This window comes from Lichenostomus cassidix, chromosome 4A (genome assembly GCF_008360975.1).
Source record: "Lichenostomus cassidix isolate B80296 chromosome 4A, HeHo_3.0, whole genome shotgun sequence".
In the NCBI taxonomy this organism is placed as follows: domain Eukaryota; kingdom Metazoa; phylum Chordata; class Aves; order Passeriformes; family Meliphagidae; genus Lichenostomus; species Lichenostomus cassidix.
In genome coordinates, this window is record NC_139485.1 from 14802945 (window position 1) to 14829575 (window position 26631).

Consider the following 26631-nt stretch of genomic DNA (forward strand, 5'->3'; position numbering starts at 1 on the left):
TTAATAAATAGGAAGTTTCAGTCACAGGCAATACTTTTCCTACAGAACTGAAATAATTCAGCAGCACATGAGGTAATTTATTGAATGATTCCTTGGCTTCTTCACAGAAGACAATCTTAGTCATGAGAGATGATTAAAATAATGTTCTTTTATTTCTCCTTTGTCAAACAGGGAAATAGCAAGGATGTCAATTACTGTGGTTTGCTGTAAATCAATGAAAAGTACAAAATCTCTGCAGAACTTTAAAGAACTCTGCAAATCTTTAATTTCAAGAGGGCTTAACCTAAAACTTTTATATTTTACATTCCTTTATTTTTCAAGTTGCTAGAACCTAACCTGGACCCTCCAAAAATGAGAAAGAATGAGAGCAACTGTGCCTTCAAGGAATGAAAGGAAGTGTAGGCAAAGAGAAAGGAATCTATACCAACCATAGTGCAGTTTGACAATGAATGGGTGATTTACTTCTACCAAGATGTCTCTCTCCATTTTGGTACGAACTCGATCCCGAACTGAGGAGAGCAAGGGAAAAAACAAAACTGTGTGAAACAAATGCATTTGGTGTGACACAAACACAGCAGAAAGGCTTTGCTGCCTAAAGAAATCTCTTTTTTTGTCACCTTATTTGTTTTTAATGTTCAAGTCTCCCACAAAACTGATTTTTTCACAACTGGTTTGTTTCTTGCCTGCCCCAACTTTCTTATTTGCTTCATAATATTTCTAACACATCCCCATGTTTTGTCATAATCCATATTATTTTCAAGAAAAAGTCTCCTATGTTTCCAACTTCAACTTCTAAATTAACTATCTGCACTGAGTATAAAATATTTTTAAGATTACTTTTTCCCCTTTAACAGTGAAAGTCCTATTTACACTCAGTGGACTTTCACCCATTCAAGTATCTCCTGAAAGCCAAACACGGAATTAAATTGTTATGGCTCCTGGAACAAGAGAATGACTTAATTTTAACCACAGCAGAGTTCAAACTTAACAAAAGACAAAAGGAAAACTGTTTATGAAATTAACTTGTTTTCATATAATGAAAAGTCTAAACAGAATTAAATAATCCCATTTTAAACTTTGAAAGAGCATTTCTGACCACATAATTAAAGCTACCTGGCCAGATTTAAAATAACACTTAAACATGAACTTACAAGTTATTCTAAAAAAAAACCTACTGTCAGGGAAGAGTTATGAACTCACTGACAAATGTTTAGGATTAAAAAAAGCTTTTAAACACAGGTGCACTAAACCCCACAGTCCAAAGCCCCAGCTGAAAGCCAGACCTACCTTTTAAAGAAGCTTTTTTCAACACTTTCATTGCATAAAGCTGCCCAGCATCAGGCCCAATTATCTTCCTCACGAGGAAGACCTGGCAATACAAAGCCCAGTTTTAAAAATCACTGCAAGCTTGGTAATCAAATCCAAACTCTCACAAAGCATTTGCAAACCTCTTATTAATGTCAGGCAGCTCCCAGTGCTCTTTGCTAAGCACACACCTTTAAAGGAAGAGCAAAACTGCATTCCTTGATCAGATCAGAGCTGCAGCAGCACCAAGCTCTCTGAAGCATCATCACACTGGCCACAAACCTTGGATTCTTTCCTCATTTATCAAACATGTTCTCACAGAAAGATGTTTCCTGCCATCACTTTCTTGAAGAATGACAATTCTGCCCGGTCTGCCACCTCCCAGGAGATTTCTGAGGTTTAAGACCCAAGTCTCAAACATGAAGCATTCATTTTATTAATGAATTCTGTACAAGTGGTGAGATGAAAGGAAAGAAACCTCAACATTTAAGATCAAAGCACCCTTTCCCTCTGGAATAGCAACTCCAACAGGTTTTTCTACTCTTTTCACTGCAGAAGAGTTTTAAAGATAGATGGGATATAACTTGACACTGAGAAAAGCGTATTAGATAAAATATTGCAGTACAAATACATGGAGCAACACTAATTTTTAACTACCAGATCTTCCAATTTACAAAATGGTTTGATATGTGCTCCTACTTCTAAATTGCTGTGCTTGCAATAGCAATTATTAGTTATGAATTCTTAGTTTTTGCTGTAAAAAACAACATACAAGTCACAAGAGAAAGCCAAGAGCTAACAAAAACTGCCTCTCTGATCTCACCTTATCCAGACTTTCATTTACACTAGATTTTTTATATATATATATATAGTTGGAAATTGTCAACTATCTAGAAATTAGATGTATTTTTCAACAATCTTGTCAAATTTTCTATTCTAGAATCATAAATTCAAGCACTGAGATGGCTAAATTGTGCAGGGTTGGGAGAAGGGTTGTTTTTATGTTAAGCTCTGGTTAGGAGAAAATTGTCACCACGTTTCAAGGTTGTCTGGCATTTTGTTTTAATAAGTTTTGCCCAATAACTGACCTACAACAGTATTCCCCTACGGTTCAAGGTGACAGAAAGTAGTGAAGGGTGTAATCTGAACAACAGCAACTAAAAAAAATCTGTAGATTAATACAATCACAACTATAAAATAATAGTCACATAGAAATATTTTAGTCTTAATAACCAGCAACTTCTGAGAACATAAGGAATTAATGTACAAGTTACAAATTTTAGCTAATAATTTCCAAAATACCTGAAAACTACTGAAGCACTACCTATCTATTTAATTTGCAGGCAAAGCCCCCATAACCCTACATCTACCTTGGAAGGCAAATCATTCCTCAAAGGATGAAAAGAGAAATTCAGTAATGGACAGGAGGTTTAATTAATAATTCCTTTATTTCCATGGAAGTGTTAAATCCTGCACTGATATCCAAACCAGGCTCCAGCAAACCAACTCTGTGGTTTGCCAAGGCCAAAGGAAGGACCCTGGGAGCAGAATTGGAAAGAGAAAACAAACACCATGAAGGCAACAGTCACTGATCTTCCTTGTCTGTTTTCTCTTTTCAGTGGAAAGCAAGGGAGATAAAAAGATCTGAGCTAAGGTGTCCAACAGGCACCATCCAGCTCCCACAGCTGCTCCTGAAGCAGCCACTGCCAGCTTCCCAAAGCTCCACAGCATGTCTGGCCAAGCTGCTGGGACTCCAAGCAAGAGCATTCCTTAGGCTGGCAGAACCCTGAACTCTGGGAAGGCAGACCTGAGTCAGGGCTGTCTGTGCCAGCTGTGCTGAACCCTCAGGTGGCTGCAGACACACCAAGGCAGGAGTAATAAATACATGGAGACTTTCAGGCTCTGACAGCGAGAGGTCTGTGAGGGTAAAGAAATGTTTCTGAAACCTCAAAATATTAAGAAATATTTAAAGTCTGTTCTCTGCACTATCACTTATTCACAGAATGTCTTCCTAATGTCTATTTTTTCCTCTCATTCCACTCTGTGAAGAGGTTTGTTCCTACCTGAAGACACACACAGAACCAGCAGAAGAACAGGAAAATGGGAACATATGTAAAGCTGATTGACTACTTTTGATGTGTTGCAAGAGATGTCGTTTGAGTCTCGTTTTAAAAAATTAATTACTTTCTTATACACTGATTAATATTTCAACTACTGTGTTTCAACAAAACAAAATCTGAGAGATCAGATTTTGAACTTCATTTCTGCAATGTGACACCCAATGTGGCACATTACAAAAGGAAAATACTGTAACAAAAACCCTGCTGTATTTCTTCTCTGTTGCATTTGGATAATTAGTGTCTTTTAGCTGCAGATTACTTGATAAATACAGCAAAATAAAAAACCTGAAATACATTTCCCAGGTTATTTACTCTACTGTTACTTCGGTTCAATTTCCAAACTGCCACAATCAACTCTTCTGTAGCTACAGAAATACATATTTTGTCTTGAAAAAAACCAAACATTCCCAGCATATCAAGTCCCAGCATTAAAAGACAAACCACCACTTCCTTCAGAAGACTCTATCCACGGCACTGGAGCAAGACTGGAAAAGGATTCAATGAGTCAATGCATTTTCAAACATTCCCAGCAACTCTGCTGGTCACCACTTCCCTGGAATGTCTGGAGAGGCCTATGGAACAAGTTCATCATCTTACCTTTCCAAACGATCCCTGTCCGAGAACCTTAAGTAGTTCAAACTGGGCTGGATCTGCTTTCTCACATCCCTCTTTCACATGGTGTGTAATAGGAATTTCTTTCACACTTCCTTCATCCTGGGATTTCAAAGCAAACAAAATACAACAGTGAACAGGAAAGCAGTAACTAACTCTCGCTAAAAGTGCATGCAAATACTGGGATTTCTCTTTGTTTAGTTTTACTTTAATAAAATACTTGGAATTCTAAGAAGGCATAAAGGAAAACTGTTCAAATGAAGAGCTTTCCCATCTATCTTTTCTTAAACAGATGCATGTAAAATTTCCAAACTCAAGGAAAATTCTCAAAGAATGCTCACTTCCCTTCACAATAAATATTTCAACTAAAGAAAAGCTGGATTATTTTACATGAGAGGAATAAATGTACAGATTTTTAAACCAAGACTTCTGTGCTTCACCTCTGCTTAGCAGCTTTAGTTTTCCCAGTGATTACTCTTCTCATCTTTCCCCTTCCTGAAATAAGTCTTAATGAAAGCCAAATTGAATTTCATCATTTGGGGTAATTATTGCTTTTCACAGCAGCAAATAATAACTCTGGTCATCCACTTGTAGCTGGAGGAACAGGCAGCATTTGAAGACCATAAATAAGATATGAGTCATCTTAAGGACTCTGAGAATTCTTGCATCCAAGACAAGAAACAGCTCTGGGGTGCAGAGCTCCTGGGAAGATTCTCCTGTGTGGGGACCTCCTTCAGACAGCTGAGGGTAATTCTGAGCTAGGTGAGTGATTTAATGCTCTCTTGGCTGTCTCATGTCCCTCTCATCTTTAGCAAAGCAGGGCACAGCAGCTCCAGTTGTGAAAAGACAAACGTTCCTGATGACAACAAATCCCATGCTGGATTGCAGCTTTTATGGTGTAAGAGAAGCTTCTGAGAGCCAAAACAAGCAAGGTGTCAAAATAAGCACCCCTGACATGAAAAACCAAGGGCCACAACAGCAATCTCAGGCTGCAGGTGGAAAAGGTGCAGCACCCTCAGCCCTGCCAAGAATATCAGTAAACTTCTTGCACACAACCAGATCCCAAGGGAAAATCCCATCTGATTTGCAGTACTTCACTTTTGGGGCATCAAATGATGATCAGATGTCTCCTTTCCTCTCTTCAGGCCTTCACCTTAAAACCTTCTCTTAGGAGGCACCAGAGGAACAGCCTAACACCCTCCTGTGAGGTATTGCCCCTCATTGAGAAGTGCAAACAGCACCAGGAAAGGACCTGAGCACTGGATATAACAACTGGATTTTGGAAACAACATCATTCTATTGTCAGGTGAACTTACTGCCCAACACTGTGCATTAAAACTTCTAATCAGATTTATCACACTTCATACAGAAGTACCAGGATGAAATTCTTTAACTGGTTTTACAAAGAAATTCAGAGTAGAAATCTGATCATCTAAATTAGTACATACTGCAGTAATTAAGGAAAAAAAAGCAATCATCATACTGCATTAACTGCTTCTGCCTTAATTGCTTTGCTTGTCCAGAGGGGGAAAGAAAGAGTTCAAACAAACATCTTGGTATATTCCCAAACTGCAGTCCAGCTGTTACTGCACACGAGTCCTTTCCCCTCCCCTCTCTCTTATTTCATCCTCTTTCTGGGAAAGGCCTGTTTGTTCTGCCTGCTTCCCACACAAAGGTGGGTATTAACACCAGACACTGCTGGAAAACACAGTTAATTCTGTAATTCACACTCCAAGCTACTTTATTTCCCTCTTTGGTCACAAAGTCCCAGCTGACACACACTGATGAACAGTGTAAACATCCCAACTTCCCCTCATCCAGCCACCTTGGTGACTGTGCATTTATGTACCCAGAGCAAAGATGCACCTATCTTTTCATTTTCCTTTAGTTTTTAAACACATGCCTAATTTAAGGCAGGTAAGAACAGCAGCATTTTGAAGTCATCTGAAGACAGATGAAAGCAGCAAGTTGTCTAATTACACACCAAGTTGTACAACAGACTTAATGGCTGGTTCTTCCTATGAAATATGTAAATACTCTATTTAGAAGCCTTTTTTCTTCACCATCCTAATTTGTATTCCCTAACACTGTGAACCTTTGCATGAGAAAAGCTCTTTAAGAGTTCAGCCTCTCCTGTGTTTATCACCCACCTCGAGCCATTAGCCTGTGACATCACACGTGGTTGCTGAGGAGACTGAGAGGATTTCTAAATGTGAACTCAGGAGAGAAATGTTTTCCATGCAAATAAAGATTAACTCGAGATGGATGAAATTAGTTTTTTTTTTTTATAAAGTGTTTTATCTTCACAAAAGATGTCTATATAATTTCACTTACTTAACTATCATTAAGACACTAAAAATTGGCATGGCTGAGGTATAAAGAGACCTCTTCATCATTGCCAAGGAATGAGCACACAAAGAGCTGAGCAGCTCCAAGCACTTTCATTTTCATTTCTTTGGCCTCCACGAAACTGCAAATTTGGTTATCTCATTTGGTGTTCTGCTGCTTGAGCAGTAAATTTCTTTCTGAGCTGAGCACCAGCTCCCACTGAGTGGCCTTGCACAAGAGGGAACTATTCCCTGTTCCCAGCAGCTTCAGCAGGAGCCAAGGAGCTGAAGGAAACACTGGGATCAGTCATGGCTTTGTCACTGAACTGAGAGTTCAGCAAACCTCCTCCTGGTTCGAGACAATCCACTGCTCCTTTCTTTGCCACACTCCACACCAGGAAATGTCCAGGTACAACATGGTTCTATGCCCAAGAGTTTATTCTCCAAATCCCTTCCTTACAAATGTTATTGAAGCACAAAGCAGTGGCTGTAACTGGTGATAAGATCTACTCATCACAGAATCCCACAGTATGTTGGGTTGGAAGGACCTTAAAGCTCATCCAGTGCCACCCCTGCCATGGGCAGGGACACCTTCCACCATCCCAGCTTGCTCCAAACTCCATCCAACCTGACCTTGGACACTTCCAGGGATGGGAAGCCCACAACCTCTCTGAGCAACAGACACCTGACACTCTCTTCATGACCCTGTTCAAAAATCCAAGGATGAGTTTGTTGAAAAATGATGGCCAATATTTCCATGGGGAGTCAGGCATTTCACCACACACAGGATGAGCCTGAAGTTCAGCCCAAGGTTTAGCCAGCAGACAGAGCATCAACATCTTCAGCATGCCCTAAACAGGCCCTGGGCAAAAACCATGCTCAATAGGGGCTTACCTGGGATATTGCTACATAAATGTAAAACTAACATATTGGTGTAAACATTAACTCTGTTCTAAAATAGCAGAATTAAGCACCTTTGAGCTGAATGTACAGCAACTACACAAGCAGAGCAGATGACAGTGTAGCAAGAGCAGCACTGAGCTGGCTGTATGAAAGGCTCAAGGTTGGCCTGAGCATTTCTGAGGTTGAGGATCAGCAAATGCTCCCTCCAGCACAAGGAATCTTTCCAGAAAGCTCTGCCTCATGCAGCACATTTTCCCAAACAAGGCACTTACAGTCCCTACCTAGCTACTAATTTCCAAAACCATCTCTGAAACATAGTCTCCTCAGATATTGCTCAAATAAAATGACAGGTTCAGAAGTTATTAAAGAGCAGGGAATGCATCAATTTTGCTTCAACAGGAGGTCATGCTAATGAGTGGCTAAAGTGAACAGGTATCAAAGACTTACGTGGTAGGAATATGGTTCACCTTCTTCCATAGGCTCATCTGCCATTTTAAGGCCATTTAGCTGGAGAGGGGAATGCAGGGGAGAAAAAAAAACAAGAAAAAAACATCATTAAGACCCAGCAATTTCAAATTAACAGAGTTCATAATTTGACCAATTTACATTTCAGAGCACACAAGTGCAAACTGGTGGTGGGGTTGCTCTAATTTAAAGCTGGAGTTTCAAACAAACATTACTACTCAGTAGTTATATTTAGCATCTCCCTTATGTATCATTTAGCATCTCCCTTTGTAAATGCCATCATTATTATTACTATGCCAGTGCTATTTAATTGAGATTAATTTAAAACTCCTTTAAAAGCTAGATACCACCCCTACAAGATGACACTAATGCAGAATTCCTCAGCTATGCACAAAACTTATACTGCAGATGCTTTTCAGAAACCCAAAGTCTTCTAATGAAAATTAATTTGCAGTTTAAAGAGAAAAGATGCAAAAGTGATTTCAAGTGTTTTTGAAAATACCAAGTCCACAGCTGCAGAAAAAAAAAAATTCAAAACTCAGTTTAAGATCTCCCTAAGTAACAAATAATTCATTGCTGAAACTAAAAAAACCCCAAACCCCAGAAATCTGAAGGACATGCTATGTTCAGAAAGACAGAGCATCAATTAAAAACGGGTGAATCACATCAGGGATTTTGCTAGCAATAATTGTTAATTTATTTATATATTAATTGTTCAGTAGCTCTACCTTTCTGTGGCACAGGTCTCACACTACAATACTAACCTGAAATAACATAAGAAAACAAACTACTACTTTTTCTGAAAACAGAAGTTGAACCAACTAAATTCTTATGCTGGGTAATGACTTTTGTACTTGTATTTCTGAATTTATCTTAAATCCCTGCCTCAGATGCCCGAATATCATATTATTGTCAGCATGGGAGTTGGTAAACCACAGGACTACAAAGAAATGCCCCAGAGATTCCTCTGTTCAGAACCAAACCCACTCTGGAGGAGCAGGTGGGGCTGCAGGGACAGGTTTGTACCACGACTGTGTCATCCAGGCAAACCCTCAACCACTTCCACTGCTGCTGCAGACTCCTGGTTTTAAGGAGAGCTTTTAAGAGCTAATTCATAAATTAATGATTTTGATCAAAATGAATCTCCAGTTTTTGTAGCAAGATACTGGCACTTATTTTTGGACTATACCCTCACTGGGGAAAAAAAAAAAAAAAGAAGAGATGTTTCTATTTATCATAACTCAGTTTAACTAATGGTACATTCAACCCATGCCCATCACTCATCTCTCATGTGCTGCCACCCCAACTCTAAAGGCCAAAAATTACTCAGCCATTACCCTGGATCCAGAAACCAAAGCTACTCATTTGCTACATAACTTATTTCTTTTTGCATAATTATTTTTTTCCAAATTAGATACTGGGAGGGACATGACACTCACTATAGTTGTTATTGTATGAATTAACTGAATAAATCAAGAAAGAACACCGAAGTTCAGCCCAGCTCTGACCTCCAACCTCATTTCCATGCAGTTTCTTTTCTCAATACCATGAGATTACACTCAAGTGTGAACCAACGTGAAGCCCACCAAAGCTGTCCAAAAAGCTGATATGGAACTAGAAATAAACTGAGTTTCCATTCCAGGTGCTCAGAAATGTGATAACACTGTTCCTTTGTGGACTTTAAGTCGAAGTGATTTTAGTGTGCATTTTATCTTTTCTTTCTATAAATATGGGCAGCATTTTCCAAGTTTTGTTACTTAAATTTAAACTCTGGAACCAATACTACCAGCCAGAAGAACTGTAGATACACTGAAAACAATACAGACAAAAAAAACGAAGCTGGAATGGGGTTTTGAACCCAGAATCAGTGTGTTGTTTCATCTAGGTTGGTCCTGAGAACACCATGAAATGTACTTTCAACTTGCTGGCAAATCAAGTACACTATGCTATCGGATTTTTATGGCAGGTAATCATCTTAATTAACAATTTCCTATCATACACTTTCTCCCTTCATTGTTGCTCCTTGGTTTGTGTTTGTTTTTTCCTGTCCAGTCTCTCTGAGCTGATACAGGCTGGGACACCTGCCAATTTCTAATCCAAAGAATTTAATGTTCAAGGGCATGAATCTGCTTTTATTGCTTGACATACACAACTACACTTTTGCCTTATTTGTTTGTGAAGCCTGGTCACTGTCCACTAAAAACAACCCAAGTAACAAAACCCTGCAAACCTGTTGGAATATAACCCAAAGTCTGGTGGCTTGTTAAGTAATTCAGCTAAAAAAAGTCCATGATAAAAATCACATCATTACTGTCTTGTACAGTCACTTAATTGGCCAAGTTTCAATAACCAGAAGCTGGCAAAAAAGAAAAGTGACAGTTAATACTTATTTCCCACCTCTGTGGAAACCAGATACAAAATGCAGCTTCCACAGCCAAGTGAGGCTCCTTTTAGTGACTTAATCATGAATATTTATGCACAAACATATATAGAACGGAACTATTTTAGCCTCTAAGTCATTACTTACTAAATATCTACGAATGCACAAATTTAATTTATTATTGAGAATTAAAAAGCTCTATAAAAAGAACAGGTGAAAGAAGCCAGTACTATGATTGTGAAGGAGATTCCTTCATCCTTGAATCGTTTTGCTGTTCTGTGCTGCTAAAGTCCTACAAGTGAACATTTTAAATATTAACTGCCCTGAAAACACAAACTGATCTCAGACATTTAGGCAAACACTGACAATACTTTCCAAACACACATTTTGGAAACGACACAAGTAGCCCACGTTGTTGATTAGTACAAAATAACAAAAGAAGCTGTGTAAATAGATGAGCTCAAAGTTTAGGTCAGAGCACCTGGCAGGTCAGACACTCACTTTTGCAGAGATGCAGCTGAGGGACCCAAGTGCCTCCCAGGGAGAAGGAGCAATGTGCCTCTGGATTTAAATAGTGCCAAGGATCCCATGACTGGGACCATCCCTGTTACCTTGGGAGAATATCCAAAGGGCTTCTGTGGGCTGGGAAGAGGCTTAACTACTATTGCACATGTTTCTCCTCTGATACTTACAGCAGAGCAGAGGATTCCCAGTAGTGCCAAAAAGATTTGAACCATCTTCCCCCCATATCAAGGCTGTTTACATGGTAAATGCCTCAGGACTTGGTGGGTCTACAGGTTTTGGTTGAAAGAAGCCAGGCAAAAGGTCAGCAAAAATGCCTCCTCACAGCAAAAGCTGCAGAAGATGTAAAGCAGGTTTATCCTGCCCTGGTTTCACATGTCTTCATTGAAGCATTCAAACAGAATTTAAAAATTTCTAGAAAAATCAGAACTGGGAATTTTATCCTACAATTAGAATTAAAAGCAGTATTCAGCGCTACTCACCTAAAATCTTGTCTGGCTTCAAACAGGTAATACTCTACCTAGGGATCACCAGGAGCTCCTGTATTGTCCACAGTTCCTCCCTCCCTGTGCTCCATCTGGGAAGTTACTGTGGTGTCCCCAGACCTGCACCTCAGTTCTCCCAAATGAACACAGGAATAACCAGTTTCCTTCCCCACACACAGAAGGAACACTTCAAATACTTATTTCAAAATATTCGTGGGGAAGCTTACATTGGAAATCCCAATTATTTCAAAAAGACTTGGCAAAAAATATCCTGTCAGGATGACATTTCTTCCTCATTTATTCTTAATTACATCTATAGAGAGTTTGCATCATTAATTTAATTAGCAACACATTGGCCAAGTGAGTGTTTCCTGAGATAGGTCTGAGGAATTTGAGGGTTCTGGACACATCCACCCAGTCCCTCAATTCCCCCCACAAAGGGAAGAGCCTCAAAACTCCCTCATACTCTTTAACACACCAAGTATAACAGGGAGATAAAGAAATCTAAAAAACCTGAAACCCATAATCAATTGTTAGGGAGAGCTACAGAGTTTTTCCTGTGGCAAATAAATCACACATTCAGACAGGATACCAAACCTTCAGCAACATATAATTAGCGATTTTAAAAGAACATTTTGATCCTTCCCATTATCAGATCAGGGGAGAATTACGTGTGCCTCCAACAAGTTATAGCTCTGACAAGACACAAAGCTGACCCCGAGCACAGGGATCACTGAATTAGCAAAGCACTTGAGATTTTTTCATTCCTGCCTGGGTAGATGATTGTAACGCCAGAATCAAAAGGGCATAAAGCAGCCACTCTCAAAATCATGTCTGATGGCAGGTAATTCTCCAAAAGGATAAGATTTAAACTTGATGAAAGCAACTATTTCAAATTTTAATCTTAATGTAGTAAAGTACTATATAAGTGTCAAAAATCTATCTATGATGAGTAAAGAAATTATACCATTCTTTGGATTCAGGGTTATTGTGAAGTCTCTCCAGAGGTATCCCTGCAGGAAGCAAGGTGAGCTACCTGCAAAGGAGACTCCTGGCTTCTTTCAGAGACTCAGAATACTACAGCAGATTTCCAAAATTAATTTCAGAAGTGGTATACAAACCCACCATCACTATTACAGTATTGCACTTTTCAATGCATAAAGACACTCATTGTTTTCCCTTTAAGAGCATTAATGTGCATACTTTTTTTTTCTTTTTTAAAGGCAACTTGTTCTCAAAGATCTTTATAAAATCTGTATATTGTTGCAAAGGCTGAGGGCACTTAACTCAAATTAGGGGCAACATTTTACTTGCTCTCCTTAACAGAACACCACCCGATTGTGGAGATTCTGAGAGATGCACAAAACTAGGTAGAGCTGAGTCATCCACGTCACTGCCAGTAATTACTCACAAAGGAGTTATGCAACTCCTAACACTGACAAAATTCAGTGGCCTCTGACAGACCGGGCTCAGAACGTGCTTCAGAGGATGGACTGAAAACACTAGCCAAAATCAAAGATGTATTTATTGAAATTGGCAAAGGCAGCAGCTTATGTACAACAGCAGCACAGCTCAGCTCACGAAAATGCCTCTTGGAGGGCAGCAACTTTCAATGTAGCCCAGTTTTCCAGCAGAATACTTTAGTTTTCAGTCACTTTTTTGTTTCAGTCTTGTCTTCCTTGTCACAATCAAGCAATTAAGCAACTGGCTCCTGAAGTATTTATTGCAAAAATAAGTATTTGAGCACGAGGTTGCATTTATGCAATTGGCAATATTCATGTCTTGAAGACAGCATGTGCTTACATCAACTACACAGCTCCTTGTAAATGTAATCCTCCCTGTTCAATGGGCAGAAAATGCCCAAATTACTGTATTCTGCCCAGTTCCTACTACTTCTGCATTTCATTCAGCTTGGTCAGTAAAATGTTAATGTTTACTTTCCTATTTCTCTGCAGACTGTAACTATATTTTAATAATCTACAACAGGTGATTATGATCAACACCCTCATACCCATTTTTATTACCATGGAATACTTATTAATCCAATATCCAGGGGGAAAGAAGTTCACTGAATATCTGAAGCTTAAACAGCACAACACTGATCCTTCCTACCTAGGCTTAAGGAATTCCCAAAGTCACAAAACAGCTTCACAAGTGATGCTGTCACAGGAATATGAACACAGGAACAGCACAGTGCACAGCCCCAAATCCTCAGCAATTCAAAGGACTGTCAAAAAGGGCAAAATAATTCAATCCTGAATTTCAGTAATTTCTTCCAAAAGTTCATGTTGTTTTTGTGACTTGAAGCATGAAAATTTGTTTCCTGCTTTCAAGATCACATCCTTTCCTTGCCAGGTGTTTTTACTCCAAGTCAACACAAGTGCTACTGGAAATGCACTTATTGCTAATAACGTAATCCTAAATTCAGTCAACAAGCAGAGTCCTCAGAGAAAACCATTCCTCAGATTTTCCCTCCTGTGCCACAGCTGATGGACAAGTGCACCAGAAGGCACAAGTTAATCTTCAAAATAAAAGCCTATTTCACAGTAACTCTGTTGACTGCAGCTCCAGCAAGGCCAAGGTCAGAGATCTCTCAGACTGCCAATGCAAGGCTGTATTAAGTACTGTAAGCTACACTTAATTCTATAAAATTTAAGTGAAAGTCCAACCCAAAATTCATTTTGACATAAAATACACCGTTGTGAAATCCCCAAACCATGTGCATGTAGAAATCCAACAAGTGAGAAGTGCAGCACATCCCTGAGATCACTTACAGAAAGGGTTATGACAACACAAGGATTTGTTCTGCAATTTGGGAACTTCACACTCAACTTGAAGAAACAGTTTTGGCACAAATGGGCTGTAAGAGCTGCTGGCCAAATGTAACACGGACACAACAAACACCAAGTCTCCTTTTAATCAGAGCACAACTGGCGTTGCTCTACACAGACCTTGTGAAATAGCTCATGCACAGGCCTGAGGAAAATGCAATTTAAAGTGACTGCTGCAAGCAGTTGCCTTCAGATGTTATACATACACAGAGCCCTGTCAGCTGGACATCCCCTGTCCTGTGCTCTGCTGGCATCCCCTGGTGGGGGGGATTGTCCAGCCAAAAAACACCCAGGGATGCACATCCCACTTCAGCTGCAACACTCTACCCTTCACTATTTTAGCACTGATATATCACAATTTCCTAGTATTTCCTAAAGAACTCATCAAGAGGAACAAGAGAGTTCCCAGACCTTTGCTAAGTTTCATACCTCAACTACAACATACTACTTTTACAAACAATATGAACAAATAAGCCTTAATGCTTCTGCTGACTTTCTAATCCTGTAGCTTCACTAACATAATTGGGGTTTCTCTAACATTAAGGTACAAGGACTGCATGAAGTATTATTAAATATTAGACTATTTTAAAGTGTTAGTGCAGCAGCCATGGTATAAAAATGCATATCCAGTAATTACAGTACTTGGCAGTAGTACTAAAAGCCCCAAATATTAAAAACAGTAAGAAATTTGGGGTTTTATTCTACTTATATTTTTATCAGGAAAAAAAATTTCAACAAGACCCTTTAAAGAACATCCTTTCACTCTTGCACACTTTGCACTTTGAGGGGATTTTGCTACAGACCTTTTCACTGACAATCAGAAGAGTCTGGTGCACCACAGAAAGCAAGTCTGACCAGTTTTAAGCAGCTTTATTTAGATAACATCTTTTGTGTGTCTAACAGACCCAGGTGTAATCTTTTATTTGTCATAGCTGACGATACCTGATATGCAACCCTTCACTTCTGATTTCAAAGTGCCAGAATTTTAATACTCGAGCACCACGTTCTGCTGAGACACGGGAACCATTGCAACAGAACCAGTTCTACCTTTTATTTTCTTTTAAATTGCATTTGCTCCTTGCTGATGAAGCACCTCGAGCACTAAGCAATACCTCGAAGTCGTTCCTCGTTCTTTAACACGTTTAAGCACCCAAACCTCAGCCAGGCACTCCTGGTTCTCTCTGCTCGTTGCGTTTATGATAATCAATGTAGAGTTAGTTATTCAACGTTTAAGCATCCAAACCTCAGCCAGGCACTCCTGGTTCTCTCTGCTCGCTGTGTGTATGATAATTAACGCATAGCTACTCCAGGAGAAGGCAAACGGACCTCTGTAGTGACAACCCACCTGGATGCGCAGCCACGTTAGCGCGAGCAAATTTCCAGCACAACTTAAAGTAACTTTTCACGGGAGCTACGGCCATAAAAGTGAGTTTACAAGCCCCTGGATGTTACGTAGGGAGGGACACCTGTGACACGAAGCAGCCGGGAGGCGACACAAAGCGCCGGCCTCCCCCGGGCGCCGGTGCCGCTAGCTCCACACGTGTCACGGCCCGCCCGGGGGGCACCGACGGGCCCGGGGGGCGGCGGGGCTGCGCGGCGGCGGCGGCTGGGCCCGCGGGACGGCGGGGGCGGGCGGGGGCCGCGGCTGGGGCCGGGCAGGGCGGCGGGGCCGGGCCGGGCAGGGCGGGCGCGGGTCGCGGCCGAGCGCAGGCAGGCCGGGGGGCCGGGGGCGGCGGGGGCGCGGCGGGCGGGCTGAGGGGGCAGCGAGGCGAGGCGAGGCGAGGCCGGCGCAGCTCCGCGCGGCCGCGGGAGGTGAGGCCGGGCCGGGCGCAGGTGCCGGCGGGGCGCGGAGCCGGCCCGCCCCGTTCCCCCCCTTCCGCCCCGCACTGACCTCGGCGCCGCTCACGTACAGCTCCATTTTGTGGCAGGGCTGCGGCTCGTCGTCCAGCGGCGCGCACGGCACCATGTCCCGGCTGTGGGGCCGCGGCGGCTCGGCCGCTGGCGGTGGCCGTGCGGGGCGGCGCGGGGCCGGGCGCGGGGCGCGGAGCGGAGCGCGGGGTGCGGGCGCTGCCGGCCGGCGGGGGCGGCGCCGCGCTGCGCTGCCCCGCGCACGCCCCCAACATGGCGGCCCGCGGGGGCGGGGCCTGCGGGCACCGCGGTGACGTCAGGGCGGGACGGAGAATCCCCTGCATGGGGAGGGGGGAATGACGCGCGGTGACGTCACCGGGGCCGCGGGCGGGCGGGCGGCGCCGCTCTGAGGGGGATTGGGGATGGAGGGATTGGGGTGAGGGGATTGGGGATGGAGGGATTGGGGATGGAGGATTGGGGATGGAGGGATTGGGGATGGAGGGATGGGGATGGAGGATTGGGGTGAGGGGATTGGGAATGAGGATTGGGGTGGGGATTGGGAATGGGGTGAGGGGATTGGGGGTGAGGGGATTGGGGTGTGGGGATGGTGAGGATTGGGGTGGAGGGATTGGGGTGAGATGGGTGGAGGGATTGGGGTGAGGGATTGGGGATGGAGGGATTGGGGTGAGGAGATTGGGGATGGAGGGATTGGGGTGAGGGGATTGGGGATGGAGGGATTGGGGGTGAGGGGATTGGGGGTGAGGGAACAGGATGAGGGGATAGAGGATGAGGGGGATCGGAGATGAGGGACGGGGGTGAGGGAATTGGAGGTGAGGAGACGAGGCTGACGGACAGGTCTGAGGGGGATCAAGGCTGAAGGAACAAGGGGTGTAGGGACGAGGTGTCAAGGGATTGGGGCTAAAAGCATTAGGGATGAGGGATAGGGATGGTGGGAGAGAGGCTGAGGGGCCGCGGGCTGTCAGTGACCGGCGCTTAGGGGCACCGGCACGGGGAGGCTCTTCCTCCCGCGGAACTGACAGAGGGGAAGGAAAAAAACCCAAAAGTTTGGTTTGGTTTTGTTTTCTCGGCATTGCGAGGTGTGGGCGCAGGAAGCGCGGGCGGCGGGGAGGCACAGCCCGCTCCCTGCGGGGCCCGGGCGGTGGGGAGCGGGCAGGAGCGGTGCGGGAGCGGAGCCGCCTCGCCGCGCTTACAGCAAGCCGGCCCGGCGCCTTTGTTTGCAGGCTGTGTGCGGAGAGAAACACAGCGGCACTGCCGAACGGGGGCAGGAAACGGAGCGTGCGGGAAAAAATAATGTTCCCCCTTCACCGTTCGATTTTAGGAGCCGGAAAAATGCTAGATGATACTGTCAAAAGTATATTTCTAAAGGATATAAAGCTGCCTCGGTGTCAGTTTTTATCTGAACACGCTGTGTGCCTTATCAACAAGCCTGCCCTTTAGATAAAGCAAAGGAAGACTCAAACCGTTCTTAATTGCCAAATAATTTTGATGAAATGAGCACAAGCAAGGGAACAAGCTGGTGCACCCCATAGCCCAAACACTTTCCATGCTGATTTATTTTGTCTCAGAAGTCATCCACCACACAGACAAGTGTAGGATGCAGTGCTGCTCCAGCCCTTGATTAAATCCGAGCGGCCAGTCCCTCAAAGCTCCCCATTCCCAGCTCCCTGTGGCTGAAGAGTTGCCTATTGTGAATGTGTCACTGCAGCAGCAGCCAGCTGGCACGTCAGCATTTCCATTGCAGGCCTATTTTTAAAGGTCTGGAACTCGACCACGGAAGACGAATGTTTTGGAGTGTGTGCTGGGATTGTTTGTCCTTCAGAAAATAAAAATTAGGTGAGGAAATGGAGGATCAAAGTCACAGGTAGTTAATGTCAACAGAGAATTTATGCTTTAAGTGTGGAATTGTTCAGGCTGGGTCACTTTATTTTTGCTATAGGAGTGTGTGAGCATGGAGCTTTTAGAGCAATTACGTGACAGAGGTGAAGGGACAACTTTGCAGGCTGTTGGTGCACACACAGCCTTGTCCCAGTGCCTCTACTGGTGCCACTGGTGTGGCTCCACCGTGAGCCAAATGGCCAAATCTCCTGTGGGATTAAATCTGTACACAGTTGAGCAATGTCATCAGGTAGATCTTAATTTAAATAGGAGGGAAATCAAGTGAGAAGGGATTTTTTAAGTCCTTGGAGTTCTCAACCAGAACTTGTGTCTAAAACTCCTGTGGCAGATGCTGTTTTCCTGCCTCTGAATTCTCCCATTGCTCCAAATAGCAGGCTGCAAACAAGTGTTCTGCATCCCCAGGGATGTGAGAAGCTCAGAGAAAAGCAATAATTAAAGGAGTTAGGATTGTTCTTTGTGTCAAAGCATAGAAAAGGGAAATTATGATGTATGTAGACATACGAAAAAGTAAATTCAGAATTTCTGTTACTCTAGGTCTCACAACCAAACAAGCAAAAAATATTCAGTAAAAAGGCAATAATATGCCACTGAAATGTAAATATTAGCAAGATCCCCCTCAAATATTCTTTTATAGAGAAATAAACCATCAAAAATACATTAGCAAATAATTAATTTAGGAGGACCAAGCCTTCATATCTTGGGTTTCAAATGAATATTTGGATATTATATACCTGGATATTATTTGCCCCTGTTTCTAGAGCATCTAATCTGCCTGCAGGGCTATCAGATCTCATTTGGTGCCCAGGTTTCAGCTCTGGGTATCACATCCCTGCTGTGCAATTTGCAGCTGAATATTTCTGGCACTCCAGCGCCTTCATCTGTTCAGCAGATTCTGCCCATTCCACCCCTCAGCAGGTCCTTGTATGAGCAGTGTGAGAACCTCCCAGGGACTTTGATTAAGGGTTCAAAATAATTAGTTTCTTAATATATATTCACTTCAAAATTAATGCTACAGCATGGTAAAGTTGTTGAGAATAGTATTTTACTGAGCCTAATAAGAAAGGAATAATAATAATAATATTATTATTAATAATAATAATGATGATCTGCCCTCTGGAAAACCAAGCAGTGGAAATGGAGGAATATGTGGATAGAGACTCGTTTAGCAAGAGCTCAGGAAGGAAACTGGAAAAGGCAAAGTTTGAGGGAGCTGCCCCTGCTTGTTTCATTCTGCTTCTACAGCACTGGTACTGCCCCTGAAGGGAACAGGTACAAATTAGCTTTTGGGGGTTCAGCTCGAGGCAGACTGAACCTAGGATCAGTTGTAAAGATGCTTTTGGGGAATACAGTCAATTTCTCAGGGTGAGTTTGTTCAATTTCATCATCATTCCACCTTTAATCTGTTGTACAATACAATTCCAGCCCATTTTCAGAGTCACAGCAGCACAGCCCTTCCCTGTTGTGTGGATGAATGCTCGTGGGCACAAAGCACGTCCTGTTTGCACCACTCGCTCTCCTACGAGGAGGAAGAACAACTGTCCTGATGCGACTAAAATGTGCCCTTGTGTCCTTGAGTCCCTGCCAGAGCTGTTCCAGAGGAGGGACTGCCTCACACAGAGCGTGGGTTCAGTGGGACAGCTGTGGCCATTAAAATGTGGAAATCCTCTACACACAGCAGAAATGGCTCAGGTCTGAAGGAGGTAAATACAGCAAGGTTTTCACAATTTTAGAAAGTGGTATCCCAATACCAAACATCTGTAAGCAGATTGAGTTATGGAGCAGCATCGTGACAAAATCTTCAGTCAATGCTATGTTTGTCTGAATATGAACCAGAAGAGTCCATATCCCACCCTGTGTATTCTGATATTTGAAATATGCACCTAGAGCCAAGTATGTGTGTGTGTGTTCACAGAGGTGTGGTATCAAATACAATTTGACCTTGTTAAACAGTTTATTGTGTGCTTTGCCCCACGCTGCGAAGGCAAGAGGAGTCACTCACATGAGGAAACAGCCAGAATCACTCTTTCGCTCTGTTGTGGTTATGTCACTGCATGGAGTGCGAGGGAAGAGGCCTGTAGTGAATCCCTGCCTCAGCTTTATTATATTTCTCCATCTCATCTCTGTACTTTCGTAGCAAGGTTTTAAAAGCTCACTTAGGGATAAAAAAGGAAGCCAATTGGAGATGATGCTCCCAGATCAACACCTTAAGAAAGATCTACTATTTCGTTCTCACCGTCAAAGCAAACATATTTTGGGGGATATTTTGGAACCACAGGACAGACTTAGCAGCAAATTTTGCCACGTTTGTCCAAAATGAGCTCAAGAAATATCTCAGCCATATGGAAAATACAATGAATTTATCTCTGCTGATCACAGTGCTTTGACAGTAGGGGATGAAAACTGCAGATAGGCACAGTGAATGAAGATTCTACTAGAGTTTGTAATGCTTATATACACTTGTTTTCACTTAAACCTCTTAGTTTTCCTTCATTTTGAAATGCATTTTGAAAATAAATTTCCTATAATTTATATTTTCCCCCCAAAATTGAATTAATGCTACAAAACTAGCCAACTGACACATCTCAGTTCTTCTCTATCCTCAAAGAAAAATCTCAAATTAAGGATGCAGTATCCTGTCTCCATGCTGGCCAGGAAAGCCAGACAGAACCTACAAACAGGGTAAGCAATAGCTAAAAATACAACTCCAGATTTGAGTTCAGGCTCAAGCAATTCAGGTTTCATGAGCCAAGGGTGGAATCCTGCACAGAATAATCTTGTTGGATATTTCTTCCATCAGTTTGCCCAAGTCTTCTGGAATATCTATATTTACAGTGATCATAACACCTCCCAAATTCCACAACTAAACCTTATCACCGAAGTACCTCACTCTGAGCCTGCTGCTTAGTTTCCCCTGGTGTTCCCTGGCCTTATATTGTAAGAGAGAGGGATTAATCCCCCTTTCTATGTGGTTTGTGGTTTTACCCATAGTGTATATCCCACCTCCACCATCCCACTGGGCACTGCTCCATTCCCCAGGCTGGGCATTCCTGGGCTCTTCAGTCACTCGGAGCTGAAGGGTGGGGAAATTCCTGTATCTCTGCACACATTTTCACTACTGATTTGGAATAAACACAAAATAGTTGTCAATAAGGTGCACAAGTTACGAAGAGAAAGGAAAGTAATGAGCAGTCATCAGCTCCCCTAGTCCTGTGGGAAATGACAGAGGACTGGATGTAAATCACAGGCCCACCATGAGGGCACAGCAGGGATGGAGAAAGGAGGGGGTTGGTTTTCCATCCGTGAGTGGCACTGCAGGAATGCACACTCAGGCTTTGTGTGCCTTTGGAGGCTGAGCTTAGGAAAAGCCCAGCAGAGACCACAGAAATCCTGCAGCCTCCACGGAATGACTCAGTGAAAACCCCAAGGCCCAGCTTTGTCCAACCTCCTCCTAAGGACTCATCAACAAGAATTTCTTTGGTAATTCCCGTCTTTCCAAAAGCTACCGAAGAAAACATGACCAACTGCATTTCTCATAGAAACTCCCAAGGTTAGCTGAGCCAAGTGCAGTCAGAGAATGTAATTAAATACTGATATAAGTCACTGCAGCAGTGTGCACACACCAACAGATGGCAAATCTACCACAAGCAATTGATCCTTTTTTTAAAAAAAACTGCATTTCACATACTTTTGTCTTTTTTCAGAATTTGCTTCGTTATATTTCTTCAAATCCGTTTTATCTTTGAAGCTGAAACCAAACCTGAAAAATCCAACTGGAATTCAGAGTGCATTTTGCCTCAGAGTGCAGAATAAACCACCATGATGTTCCAATATGCAAATGTATCAACAATGATGAATACTTAAGGGATTGATTCCATCCAAAATCATCGTGATCTCCATCTTCAGGGAAGTTTTTGTGACAGCAGAAGGTGTTACTTCTGCAATGAGAGAGAGCCAAAGATGTTGCCAGTTCCTAACTTTAGCTAGGAGCCCACATACCATGCCTCAAACCAGTATCCTAATCATCTCAGGTGAAAATTCTTCTCATTTTGGAAGATTATAATTAACTTCCTACTGAGCCATGCTTAGAAAAATGCCTCAACCTGGAAGATGAAATAGGAACTTAGTATCTGTCAGAAATAATTCAGCAGTAGCTGTTTGTGTCTTGCAGTATAAAGATACTGATTTAAAATTATATATTTAGAAGTTGTTTTCTCCTTGTTGTGTAACAAAAGGACTTGACTGGATGAGTAATAGCTGCATTGCTGGAGCAGAGAGGAGGTTGCTGAATGCCACTTCAAGAATATTAGTTTGGGTCTTCAGGTAATTGCTGCAGCAGCAGTGAGTGCTGAAAGAGTCCCCAGTGCTGGAGGGACAGAGATCCACATCCTTCCAGCCCTCTGCTGCTCTGGGGCTCCTGGGGTTCACCACAACTCCACTGCTATTGCTTCTCCACTCTAATCAAGGTTATTTTCAAGCCATCTTGACTTTGCTCCTGTTCCAATTGGGGCACAACTTGACTCATCAGTTCTTTATTTGGAACAGACATCACATTTCTGCACTTCATCAGTTCTGCTCCCACTGAGGTCACTCGTTTGTGGCCATTCAATACTTCCTGCAAGTGCCCAGCTCTCAGTTTCACCTTTTCCCACTGCCCTGTGCCTGGAGCCACCCTTCAGCCAAGGATGCTCTTTGTAGCCCTGTGACTTTGAGTTCAGCAGGACACAAGTTGAGGACATCCTGGAATATGTTTCAGAATCAGTATCTGAAGCCCAGCTTCTTTTCCCATTAACTCTGGTGACAATATTCATAATAATTTCAATGGGAGCATGATAATTCTGTAAGTAATTGCTATCAGGAATTTAATTTAAACCTCATTTGACTGACATTTCTTGTTTGCAAGATATCTATTTTAGGAACAATGTCTTGCTAGTATATCTCTCTTCATCTTAGTCATGACTGATAACAGAATAATCATCTCAACCACTTTCCTTTTCTTTTCCTGCATAATGGCTTTACTGAATTTTCCCATAGCAAACATACAAGAATAGAAACAATTAGACAAATAACAGGATTATATGGAGATGAGCAGGTAAGTGACTAGAACTTACTTGAAACTCTTGACTAGGCTGGATGTGAGGCTCAGAAGCCTCTCGAGCCACACATGGGGTTGTTGACAACACTAAAGAATGGTGCAAGTTGTTGTAACTCCTGTTTCTCTCAGCTGGGGTTACACAGGTGTGTGGAATACAGAATATCTACGTGCCAGAACTCTTATGTGCAAGAAAGACATGGAGGGACTGGAGCAAGTTCAGGGAAGGGAATGGGGCTGGGGAAGGGAATGGAGCACCAGGAGGGGCTGAGGGAGCTGGAAAGGAGCTCAGCCTGGAGCAAAGGAGGCTCAGGGGCACCTTGTGGCTCTGCACAGCTCCTGACAGGAGGGGACAGCCAGGGGTCAGGCTGTGCTCCAGGGAACAGGGACAGGAGTAGAGGGAATGGCTTGAGCTGGGCCAGGGAGGGTCAGGTTGGACATCAGCAGGAATTTCCCCATGGAAAGGGTGGTCAGGCATTGGCAGGGGCTGCCCAGGGAGGTTTGGAGTGCCCATCCCTGCAGGTGTGCAAGGAACACCTGGATGTGGCACTCAGTGCTGTGGGCTGGGTGACAAGGTGGGGATCAGTCCCAGGTTGGACTCAATGATCCCAGAGGTCATTTGCAGCCTCAGGGATTCTGGGGTCCTGAGCTGCTCTGCAGGAGTTCACTGCTGTCCTCCCACACTATCCAATAGCACTGCACTGCCAGCAAAACCAGCCCTGTCCCAGTCACACTGTGCTTCCCCAGGACAAATCTGAGGCAGCAATTGCCAGGCAATTTATCTTTAATCAGTGTCTTTTCTACAGGGAAATGCCACAAAACACTTTGCAGGTTTGTTTCTTCCTAATAACCAAAGGCAGCCACAGGGCAGCCAAATGCTGAGTAAGGAAGGACAAGGCTCACCACCACTCCCAGTTCTTTGTCAGATTTCCTCCTTTGCTGAAAATCTACAGGGACAAGCAATTCTGAAGAGTCTTCAACAAGTTGACTTTGACACTGAAAGAGCTGCTTCTCCTTTCACTGAGGAGCTGTCACAGGCATCGATGGAGCTGTGGCAGAACAGCTGAAAGTGGTAAAAATTGACAGACGAGCAGACTTTCAATGATAAGGAAAAAAATGCAGTCCATCATGCCATGTGAGAGGCAGATTCTCACCGCCCTTAATGGGAGGGCTTTTTAGTCAATGTTGTGAATTGGCTTCAGTGAGGAACACGAGCACTCAGCAGAGGAAACATCTCCCAGAATGAGGTCAGACTTATAAAGAATGGCTTTTACCCACAGGCCAGCCCAGCAGCAGAGCCATGGGGGAGAAATAAATCATCTGTAAACAGCGAGAATAATTCTGCTGGGGTACCTCAAACTCCCTAATGAAGCTACAAAAGCTCAGCTCCAGCCCGGTTTCAGTTTACATTTCACCACTTTGTGGTGTTTTTAAGCAAGTTTAAAACATGTAATTCTGAGCATCAGCATCAGTATTTATCTCATAAAAGGAGGAGGAAAGAACCTTAATTTTTCTTACTGCAACAAACACCAGAGGGGTGGGACCACCTCTGGAAGGCCAGCAAAAAGCACCAGGGCAGGACTCTTAAAAAGAGGAGGATCTGCTTTTTTAATACAAAAAAAAAATAATAGGCCTCACTTTTAAAATCTGCTAACAGTAATCTTGAGGAAAAAAGAAATAATGCTGGGTTTGTGTGGGAAGGAAGCAGATTTAAATCTCAAATGAATGACGTACCTTGTAATTACAGGAACCATTGAAAGAGATAGTCAGAATTAAAATTCTTCCAATATTCACAGCGAAATATTAATTTGAAAATTTTCAAGGATGGATAAATGCACATAAACAGAGGCAGATGATCAAGGGCTGAAGTTCAAATTAACTCAAAGGAAGAAGTCAGCCTTGTTAAATGATATCTAAAATTGTCACTGAGCTCAGCAGCGAGGGCTTGAGGCAGCGTGTGGCTGGGCGAGCAGCAACTTGGATTTACTGTGAAATTGTGCCTCTGTGAGTGCCACAACTGCCTTCCAACAATGCCTTTCTGAAGCACAGGAACTCGGAGAACGCTTAAAAATTTAAATTAAAACACCTTTCTAGGTTTTCAATCACCAAACAATGGGTGATTAAGCACAATCATTAAGCTCGCAGCAACAGCAGTAATGTATTTCTTCCGTTATGACAAAGTCCTCATTGCTTAATGCATTTTAATAAGACAGTTATAAAGTATTTTATGTTTTATAGACATTTTCGCACCTAGCTATTAATACTGGTTGTTTGGCTCGCTAGGTGGAAGATGTTTTCACTCAGAGATTATTCCATCTGCATTAACAGCTACAAATAAAACTATGAACCCATTTAATATCAATTAATGACATTTTTTGGACCCAGTGGACCAAATGGACTCAAATAATGGCATTTTTTGAACCCAATGGACTCAGTTAATGGGATTTTTTGAGTGAGGCAAATTATTACCTGAGCACAGAACCAGCAGGAGACTCCCAGACCCCTTAGATAAGATTTCAGCGGGATAAACACACTGAAACATTTTTCTGTACATTTTGCCATAAATACTTTCTCCACAAAGGATTTTTCCTCCATAAAATGCCACACTGATTGCTCAGCATTTCCCTGTGACTCCCCTGGTGTCACTGATGGATCTGCTGAACCCGCCGAGAGCTGCGGAAAGCTCAGGGGAGCCCAAAATTGTCATTCCCTGTTTGTCTGCTTGTTTGTTTAACTCCAACCCCGCAGTTCTGGCTTCCTCCAAATTCACTTGGAGACTCTGGGAGTGCTTTGTCAGAGCTGCTGGCTTGTCACAGTGACACCTCCATTCCATTCTGCTCCATGCAGCTGGAAAACAGAGAGAGCTGCCCTGCAGACACCTTGGCTGCTGCTCCCATTCATTCCTGGCACGGCCACAGAGCGAGGAATCCACATGGGCTGGGGGCTCACTGGAAAAAGCACCTGCCAGAACAACTGTGATGGCACTGCAGTCAGCAGGGCTGAAATATTCCAGAGGAGGCACCTGGATGAGCAGAGGGATGGAGCAGCTCTGCTCTGAGGAAAGGCTGGGAGAATTGGGATTGTTCAGCCTGGGGAAGAGACCTAATTGTGGCCTGCCAGTGCCTGAAGGGAACCCACAGGGAAGATGGAGAGAGACTGTTTCCAAGGGCCTGGAGTGCCAGGACGAGGGGGAATGGTTTCAAACTGCTAGAGGGCAGGGTTGGATGGGATATTAGCAAAACATCCTTCCCTGTGAGGGTGGGCAGGCCCTGGCACAGAGTGCCCAGAGAAGCTGTGGCTGCCCCTGGATCCCTGGAAGTGTCCAAGGCCAGGCTGGACAGGGCTTGGAGCAACCTGGGATAGTGGAAGGTGTCCTTGCCATGGCAGGGGTGGCATTGGATGGGCTTAATGTCCCTTCCCTTCCCTTCCCAGCCAACCCAACCCAACCCAACCCAACCCAACCCATTCTGTGTCCTATTGACACCCCCCAAGGACCTAATTCCCTCCTCCTTCAGGATGTTTTTGAGCTGTAAATCATGGTCTGAACTTTTACGGTTGTCTTGAAACCCCATGATGACCAGCAGATTGATCAGCCCTAAACACATTTATAAGCCTCAATAGTTATATTGTAAATGACAAATCAGTTCAAGGAGTCATCCAAAAAACGTCAATTAAAGATATCAAAGGTCAGACCTTGGCTTGAGAAAGCTGGAATGACTCAGTTTATCCAGAGCATGAGTGGGATTTGTTCAAATTCTCATACCTTGAACTAAGAAATGCTTCCAGAAAAAATACTCCTCACTGTAAAATCTTTAGGATAGGAAAAA

General features: G+C 43.2%; 1 protein-coding gene and 1 long non-coding RNA gene across 6 annotated transcripts in view; one reads left to right on the forward strand and one right to left on the reverse strand.

The window, feature by feature from the left end:
- RPS6KA6 (ribosomal protein S6 kinase A6) overlaps nucleotides 1-15997 on the reverse strand; it is a 35656-nt gene extending 19659 nt beyond the window's left edge. For 2 of the 4 annotated variants that reach the window (XM_085060683.1, XM_085060682.1), the window contains exons 1-5: nucleotides 15842-15995; nucleotides 7715-7774; nucleotides 4023-4139; nucleotides 1288-1369; nucleotides 429-509 (exon numbers count right to left, since the gene is read on the reverse strand). In XM_085060683.1, the coding sequence (XP_084916809.1) occupies nucleotides 429-509; nucleotides 1288-1369; nucleotides 4023-4139; nucleotides 7715-7774; nucleotides 15842-15916 (415 nt within the window). In that variant the 5' untranslated portion in view covers nucleotides 15917-15995. Of the gene's footprint in view, nucleotides 1-428; nucleotides 510-1287; nucleotides 1370-4022; nucleotides 4140-7714; nucleotides 7775-15295; nucleotides 15517-15841 lie in introns of those variants that run through there. The other 2 variants (XM_085060686.1, XM_085060684.1) reach the window with 2 other exon arrangements.
- A 602-nt stretch (nucleotides 15998-16599) lies between these two features.
- LOC146437571 (uncharacterized) lies at nucleotides 16600-25826 on the forward strand. Of its 2 annotated transcripts, XR_014852294.1 has the most exons (5): nucleotides 16600-17652; nucleotides 19138-19415; nucleotides 20321-20394; nucleotides 21417-22552; nucleotides 25652-25826. It is a non-coding gene; the product is annotated as an uncharacterized LOC146437571 (long non-coding RNA). The 2 variants fall into 2 exon arrangements; XR_014852295.1 differs by lacking the exon at nucleotides 21417-22552.
- The last annotated feature ends 805 nt before the right edge of the window (nucleotides 25827-26631 follow it).